At 33.4% G+C, this 9,182-nt stretch overlaps 1 protein-coding gene across 1 annotated transcript in view; it reads left to right on the top strand.

Annotated features, from left to right (window-relative positions):
* DENND1B (DENN domain containing 1B) overlaps window positions 1–9,182 on the top strand; it is a 192,107-nt gene that overhangs the window by 119,537 nt on the left and 63,388 nt on the right. Inside the window, 2 exon segments of the mRNA XM_029284173.1 lie at window positions 4,348–4,393; window positions 5,656–5,757. Of these exon segments, the coding sequence (XP_029140006.1) occupies window positions 4,348–4,393; window positions 5,656–5,757 (148 nt within the window).

The raw sequence follows: 9,182 nt of genomic DNA, 5'->3' as shown, positions 1-9,182 counted from the left end.
GAGATCCGGGTGATCCCGGATCTCCCTTCCTTCCGCCGCGCCCTTAAGACATGGCTATTTCAACTAGCAGGACTGGCCTAAGGGGTAATTTTTAGCGGGGTTTTAAAAATAATTTTAAAATAACAAAGGCCAATCTAATATTTCATTTTAATTATGTTTTTAATGATAGTATTTTGGTATTTTTTGTATTTGTTTTTATTAGGCTGTTAGCCGCCCTGAGTCCGCAAGGAGAAGGGCGGGGTAAAAATTCAATAAATAAATAAATAAATAAATAAATAAAATAATAAGAGTTCGGCTATAGGCAAAGAGAAATATGTGATTTTAGGGTGCAGAGCTAATTTTTCTCTGCCACTCCCTGCTCTATGACTTGTGGATTTGGAAGAGTCTTCAACTACCTTCCTCAGCCTCTTAGGAGGCTACAATTAAAAGGAGGGATGTGCGGAAATCATATTTTCATTCTTGGGTGGGACAATTTCATGAATGCAGTTTGGCTCAGTGGGTTTCAGAAAAGAACTTCTGGCATCTTTTCTATTGTAAATTGGTATGCTTCCCAAGAACCTAAAAATCTCATCATTCTTACACTAATTTGGTGTCAGTGTATATAACTACTCCTAACATTTGTAATAATTGTAAAGCAGTACAAAGTGCAGAATCATTTGTATATCTTTAGTCATACATTATATATATTTGTCATACATTATATATTGCTACTTCAGTTTATACATGTATGAAAAAGGAGGCTGATTTATCTAGAAAAAAGCATCATAGCTAGGAACTTCCAGTCCAAATTCACGACTGTAATTATAAGTCTACAACTTTTTATATTATTCTCCATTTTACACTGATGTTACAATTCAAAACCATAGAGCTGACTAATATATAAGCTGTAAACTGCAAAACTGGTTCTGTACTTAGTGGCAAACCTTTGCCATTGGGAAGCTTTGTTATTGTTTTGTTATTGTTTTGCTTGTTTGAAGGCCAGGTGTCATGGTTCCGATAGATGAAACCCATCAAAAGAACTTCAAGGCAAGAATTCTTCCTTAAAGAACGTTTTATTCAGGAAACAAAGTATCGGCACTACGTGGTTGAACCCAAAACTAAATTCCCTTCCCCAGATACAAAGTAACAAATTGCAATTCCCACCCCCAATAAGCAGTCCTAAATCACGTTCTCCAATTAGCCTGAAACACGGGCTTTTCCCCCTGCTCCTTAGCCCACCAAACCATTATCAGTTCGTCCTTGAGTTCCCATAGAGCAGTGTTATTATCATGGCTAGCTGAGCTCAAGCATTCATCCCAACCCCCCTTCTGCACCTGATTTCTAAAAAGAAGAAAAACCATGTTAAAAGCAAAGTGGAAATGGCTGCAATGTTCATCAGTTGTCAGAGTGGGAACATCCAATGTTTACAGCGTTGACACCAGGGATGGCAATGTTGTGTTATACAAAAGCTGATGTGGATTAAGATTCTGGAAGCATTTATTTAGGGTGAAATGATTTTTTTATTGAAAAAACTCAATGCTTTTTATTGATTGGGATTGTGGGATTTTGTTTGTTTGTTTGTTTGTGAGGGTGAAATCTGGAAGTATAATTTCCAAAGCTCTGAGGGCCACAAAAATAAGGGGGTTCAAATGTAAGTGTTTTATGGGCTGGACATTCTGTTCAGAATAAAATCTCTAATTTTAACTTTGTAGTTCCAATTCACAAGGTGGGAAATATCATTAGATGGGGAAAAATACTATTGACTCAGCCTCCTCAATGTGTTTGGTACCATTTTGAATAATAGAGTATGTAGCATAATATCACTCTGGCGGTCATAAGATTACATTTAGGTTGTATATATCTCTGTTTCATTTATTATAAAAATGTGTATTAGAGAAGTATGAAGGAAAGTTTTATTGTCATATTTGTGGGAAAGCTTTATAGCAATTAGTTAGTCTGGCTTTATCTGCTTTAACCAAGAACCCCATGCTGGTTTGTGATACTATATCATTGTTTCTCAGGTGAATTTGGTGTTAGGTCATCTGTGCCTATGATGCATGTCATGAATGAGGGACATAAATTGGTCCCAATACACATTCCCTATGTTGCAAATCATTCCCTTGTTGAGTCCCTCTTATGACCCTTGTATTTTGCTGGCCACGTGCATCTGAGGAGAAAAGACTATGCCACGACAGATAATCAATACCATCAAAATGGGCACCTCTTTGGTAAAATTCAGGGCAAGCTTTATATGATTTAAAAAAAAAACCCAGACAAACATTTTAAGAACATCCTGGGAATGCTTCCAACTTATTTCAGATTATTTTCTTTGAGTATCCTATATTGTGCATAAATGTAGGCATGCAAAAAAAAAAATATTTTCCACAAGGGCAAAAGTTTTAAGGGTTATTGAAAATTTTTATTAGATACTGTAACTAAAAGAAAAAAACAACACAAAGTTTAAGTATACATAGTTATTGTGGCTATTGGCTGAATTATGAGTATTTAGCATTGGTTGCATTTCCATCCCATTGGGGAAATAATGAATAAATAGAACTAAACAGAGAAATAGAACCAAATTTGATAAAACTCTGGCCAAAATGTTAGATACTGAAAGAAAGCTGAAACTGAAAGTGATATAATGCTGTATTTTTCTAAAAACCACAACATGTACAAGTAAAAGAATACTATGTACTAAATCTACAAATATACAGTTGTTATATTTTTTAAATCACAGTTGCATTTTTAGTCAATCTTACTCATTTAATATACATCAAGACTTCATCTTTTTCCCTGCTGTGTATTGATCAAGCCTAATCCTTTTTTAATCCTTATCCTTTTCCTTTCCTTTCCTTTCCTTTCCATTCCATTCCTTTCCCTTCCCTTCCCTTCCCTTCCCTTCCCTTCCCTTCCCTTCCCTTCCCTTCCCTTCCCTTCCCTTCCTATGAGAACATTTTTTTCTTTGCATAAGGGTATATAGTAGTAGAAGACATAATTCTTACACAATAGAATTCCTGAATAAGATTTTCATGGTCACTTTGCTATTTTAGTGTAATCCACTGCTGTTCAAGAATATATTATTCATATAGTAGAGCAATTTAGGTAAAGTAAATAAAACCCCAACATTTTGAGTTTGAAGATACAGATTACATACAGCTAGATTTCAGTACAATTTCACTGTATGATCATCATAATATAAAGTTATACATGGAAACAGTAACGGACAATTGCAGATCAAAACTGTTTAACAGTTCATTGTAATATTCTATATTTCTCACTTACTGCTTTCATGTGTTTGTTTTTGCCCCTTCCTCTGTAACAACTGCTCAGGTTTGGGGAGGGGTCACATTACAAAAATGCCAGATTATTTTAGGCTTCTTATATGTAGTAGTAGATATAAAATAACAGAAGCTTTGTATCTTTTAGGAAGATCATGCGAAGGCCTTTCATTTTTCCCATTTTGCTAGGTAGCCCAAACTGACCAATTTATTACAGTTTTACAGGAACTGAAGTCACTTCTGATCTGCGTTCAAGGTATTCATGGTAGCTTTAAAACAGTTGGGGACCTTGATATTTAAAGGACAGCCTCTGTTGTATCACCTGCCTAAATATTAAATATAAAAATTTGATGAGAGGGATTTTCCTCCACCTTCCCTTTATTGGAAGAAATGCAAATGTGAGACAAGAGTTTTCTATTTGGCTTATGAAACTCTCTTCTCTTAAAACTCTGGCTGAGAGGCATGCATTTGTTTTCTTTTAATATCACATGGAGACCTGACGATTTATCCAAGTCTGTTGGTAGTTTAGCGTTTTATTCCTTTACTTATCTGTTTTATCTATCTTGGTTTATATATCAAGTGCTAATAAGTGCTTTCATATTGATTTGTTTGTTGGTTTTATCTCCACCCTGAGATTTCTTCATCCAGTGCAATTAGCAACATTTTATTAAGCAAATAATTAAATTGCATAGATGTAGGAGGTACAAAATAGTAACTAGTAGATGGGGATGATCCAGTTGGTGTCCTCTGAATATATACTGAGACTCACTGAGAAAGATGGATCAGTGACCATATAAAATTGCATGCACAGGAAAAATATATTGGGAGAGGACTGCCGTTTCCATTTGTAAAGTTCACACTTTGAAGAAGTGAGAGCTGTTGAAGGTTTGCAACAGCTCTGCAAGATAGTCTTGTGTTATTCCTTACTTTATAGCTGTAATGATAGCTAGGTTTTGAACCAGAATTTTCCAGCTTGCAGGTTTTTGGGCGTTTTAATATTTGGAGCTGGCAAACACGCTTACTCGCATAAAAGGTCAGTTCTATATCTTTCTAGTATATGATGTATTTCTTTTTTTTCTTTTAATTTCAGTGCACCAATGCCTTATTTAATTGGAGTTCACTTCAGTTTAATGGAGGTAAGTAATTTTCTCTTTCTCCATGGCTATATGTTAAAATGTGTAAGCATTTTAAAAGCCTAACCGGATCTCTCATACTATTTCTGAAAAGGCTTCAATATTTTTTAAAAATGAAACTTATGGGTAATTTTGGAAGGATAGGAGGGGAAAAAAGCAAGTTTGTTAACCTTAGATTCCTCTGTTTTATATGAGATTCTCTATAGTTGAGAAACAGAATGGGAGAACTTCCCATCTTCATTAGCTACAGCGGAGGAGACCAGTTCCTTTCATGTGAGCTCTTGAAGCAGTCCTAAATATATCAGCATCAAAATGGAATGCTGAACATTCTCCCAAGCTATTCTGGCAATGTGTCATTTAATGACTTCTGCGTGGAAGGGAATAAAGTTATGGAATATGGAGGAACCAGGCAGGATCATGTGCTTGCTTCAAATATGCCTGCAATTATTTGAGAAGTTCAGACTGAATGAGAACTAGTAAAGGAAAGAAAATGGCCCGAAACTATTATAAGAAAAGTAACCTTCCCCTCAGTATATCCATATCTAATGGGCCATTTCATCCAGCAAAGATGTTGCTCAAAACTGGCACTAGAAAAATTTCTTTACTGATTTGCTTGATCTAGGATCATACGGGTTAAGTTTAAAAGAGTGAACAATTCTGGAAAGCCTGTCCAATAGTATCATGGAATTGCACCACTGGTATCAATGGGGACATGCATACTGTATATATTAAACGTACACAATCATGTGAGAATATAATATGTCATCTATTTCTTACTGTTATTTAAGTCTGTAAGCCTATGTCTGCTATATCTGTAAGCCTCTGTCAGTCTATCCTTGCATTGGTAAAAAAACAAAAAGAGGAGTTGTAAGGAGTTCCCTGCTGAACCAGATCAAATGTCCACTTGTTCTAGAATCTTATTTCTTACAGTGGCTAAGCAAATATTGGATGAATGTTTTATACAGTGACAGAAGACTCTTGAACAAGGAGATCCTATTGAGGCATTGCGACTAATAGTCTTGATGGGTATTATTTCTAATACTCTAAATTTAATTAATTATGGTAATGATGCATTATGTAAGGAAATTTCTTGATACTTAATGCTGCCATGGAAATATTGGCTTATTTCTTTGTGACCTAGATTGCTTCATCCCTAGTTTGTTTGCTTGTTTGTTTACCATTTAGATTTGTATGTTGAGAATATGATAACTTTTTAATGAAAATCAGAAAGAGAAGCCTCAAATGCTTACATGGATATTTTTCAGAGAGTCAAAAGTAAATCACTGGAGGATGTGGTGATGCTAAATGTTGACACAAATACATTGGAAACACCATTTAATGACCTGAGCAATCTACCAAGTGAAGTGGTAAGTCTAGTTGGTTTTATCTTCTTTGTTTGAATTACTTATTTTTCCTTGCTAAGTTAAAAAAAAAAAGAATACCTTCCCCCACCAAACATTACGTTATCAGCTATAGATTTCCTATTTAATGGTGTCTTGTTGTGTTTGTTTGTTTGTTTGTTTATTTGCTTTTGACAGTTGAGGAAATGTTGAGTGGAAGGAACGTCATATTTCTTATTGTGAAGGAAAAGGGGAGATCATAATTATAAAGCTTGCTGCATTCATTAGGCATAGCAGCTTTAAACGCAAGAGTCTCTTCATCTCATCTTAATCATTATATTACAAAGTAGGCATTTCTGTCTGCCTAGTGGCATATATTGCAAGGGGGAAAAAGGAGTTTTTGAAGGCAAAAAGAAGAAGGGGGCCAATTATCGGCTTCTGGTTCCTGCCACCTGCCAGCACTTCTCCTTTTAATTAATGATCTGATGACATTGGTCAATATAATAAGAAATGCTTGTAGAGTGGGGTCAGAAAATGCATACTTTGATCTCCTTCAACTCTCTGAAACATTTATTTGTTTTGTTTAAATTATTTCAGTTTTATTTTAATCTCTTCCATCCTGCTGAGGATGGCATGAATTGAAAACTCTACTCTGTTTGTCATTTGCTTTGGCAGAGCAATGATGCCATACTTATAATTCTATTTGTAAATTAAACTGCAAACCCTGTTTGTCATAAAAGACATTGGATCCTTTGAAAATGACGAAAACTGTCTTTTGTCTGTAAAGGCAGATAAATTAAGTGGCAGTTACACTTGGACTTTGATCTCATGAAGTTTTTTTTTCCTTGTGGATGCTTATAATAAGGATGTATTCTACAATTCATGTTATATAGACATCCCAAAATAGCATTTTACTTTCTTTTGGCCTTCTGCAACATGGTTCTGAAAAATAACTTTTTCCCTACCACATTTTGTTTATTTTTAAAACAGAATTCAGTAGAAGTTGATGATAAGAGATGGTTCAAAGTGAGAATGAAATAATACTACATTATTCCTCAAATGAAATACACACACACACACACACACACACACACACAAATACATGTGCATTCATATGTTCTTATATAGACCACTCAAGACAATAAGACAACAACCTTATTTCTGGTTATAGTAATTTTAATCTATAAGTTGGTTCATCATATGAGGATATTTATTCTTATATGTTAAGTAAAACATAGCAAAAACAGAATAAATATTCAGATTAATGTTTCACTACTTTGCTTTTGAAAAGGAACTAGCAAACGTGGGTAATAGCTGATCGCGTGATTCATTTTTAAAACTATTTTAAACACATTAACATCTAGAAGTTAATATCAGAAGAAATTTAAATCTCAAAATATGTGATTATTGATGGAAATATATATTTTGATCTTGCACTAAGAAGAAATGATCATTTATGTATATCCCATATAAATTCATAGCGGTTTAGTTGGGTAGTTTCCAAGCACACAGAGTTCTTGGGTATCAAAGAGATTTCTCTATTTTTATGTACCCAGTGTATGAAGAAGATCATATTCCCCCCCCCCCATAAATCTACTAAAGATGATCTAAGGTACCGACATTTCTATTTTGGATTCTTCTGTCCTGTTTTTCTAAAAGACAATATGATTTGACAGATTTCCTAAATATATTTAGTAGAAAATACATTTTTAATAAGTTTACTAAGGAAAATTGAACTTAATAGAATGTCAATTCAAAGATTTCCAGATATTTTTTATCTACAAACAAGTTTGTATATTAATTTGGGTATAGAATCTTATGCATGAAAAGAAAACATCACTGAATTGAGGTAAATTGTTAGTGAAAACATGCTGATCTGTTTAGCAATTCACGCTATAGGAAATCCTACAAACGTCTTATATTAGCGTTTGTCTTTTATGGAACAGGCAGTGGGCCTCTGAACAAAAATGAACGTTCCATGTGAAATATTAACATAAAACAATATAATATTTGTATACTCTAAAAAGTTTTATTTTTCCCTTCTGGTAATACATACTATGGTTTATTTGTTTTACCAGTTGTTTAACTATCCTGATTGCTTCCATTCTAAATGCGCCTTTTTGTAGATCTGTCAACAATTAATTTTGGTGTATATTCGTATCAGATTTTTACCCCACGAATAGGAGAGACGTTAAAACAGTCAAATATCTGGTTCTTTTCAGTTATGACGTAAGATTCGTGATACATGGATATGGTTACAACAGATATGAACCGTTGTTAAAACTACCACCAAAATTGTTATAATTTGTTATTCTTCATCTTGACTCTTGGATATCAAATAAAAATACTTATGGTGTTAGTCTATAATACACGAAAATATGTAAATACTGCATATAAAATAAAGTTCCTTTACCTATGTACATTGCATCTAATGTCTTATATCTGTTGTGTATAATCTACTGTGCTTTATTTATTTATATATATTTCACATTTCTGAACTGCCCTTTTCCCTCAAAGACATTAAAATGCTTAATATATTAAATATAGATTTTATATATTAAAGTGTTAAAAGAGATAAAATAGTGTATTACTGGGGACACCTGAAAAAAAATGAACATATAAATAAAGCTTTACATTTATTTTAGAAATCAAAAAATAAATTCAAAATTGTTCCCAAATTCCTGAATGCCTTTTCTGGGTCAGCTTTTTATAATCAGAAAGACTTAAATTATTATATTATACTTATTCCGATTGTTATAGTATTTACAAGTCCAGAACTTGTAAAATTGTGATACAGTGCTGTTTCATGTTACAACTTCTCATTTATTGAGAATGCTTTTTTAAAAAAAAATGCAGAAAAAGTAGTTGAAATCTGAAAAACATTATTCTTTAGCATTAATATAATCAGTGGCTTAATATAATTACCTAAAACTTACAGGACTTTTCAACTGATTCACCAAAACATTTAACTTACACTTACAGGGTTTATGACTTTCTATACATGGAAAATATATTAGTTTGTTAGATTGACTAGAGGTCTTAATTATTCAAAAATCAGTGGTCACACTTGTCCAGAATTAGCTGTCTGTTTTATTTCATGTGGACTCTTTATGTGTTTCATTATGTAGTGTGTGTTAATCTTAATGGCTTCATTCCGATATTTGCACATAATAGTTTAGATTTATTGACAATAATACTACCATGCTAGTAGCAGTTTTGCTACTAGTACTACTACTACTACTACTACTACTACAATAATAATAATAATAATAATAATAATAATAATAATAATAATAATAATAATAATAATAATAATAATAATAATAGTAAAGTTGGAAGGGACCTTGGAGGTCATCTAGTCCAACCCCCTGCTCAGGCAGGAAACCCTATACCATTTTGGACAAATGGCTGTCCAGTCTCTTCTTAAAAACTTCCAGTGTTGGAGCATTCAC

This window comes from Protobothrops mucrosquamatus, unplaced genomic scaffold (genome assembly GCF_001527695.2).
Source record: "Protobothrops mucrosquamatus isolate PMUCROS unplaced genomic scaffold, P.Mucros_1.0 scaffold_109, whole genome shotgun sequence".
Lineage (NCBI taxonomy): Eukaryota > Metazoa > Chordata > Lepidosauria > Squamata > Viperidae > Protobothrops > Protobothrops mucrosquamatus.
This window is presented reverse-complemented; position numbering and strand designations above follow the sequence as displayed.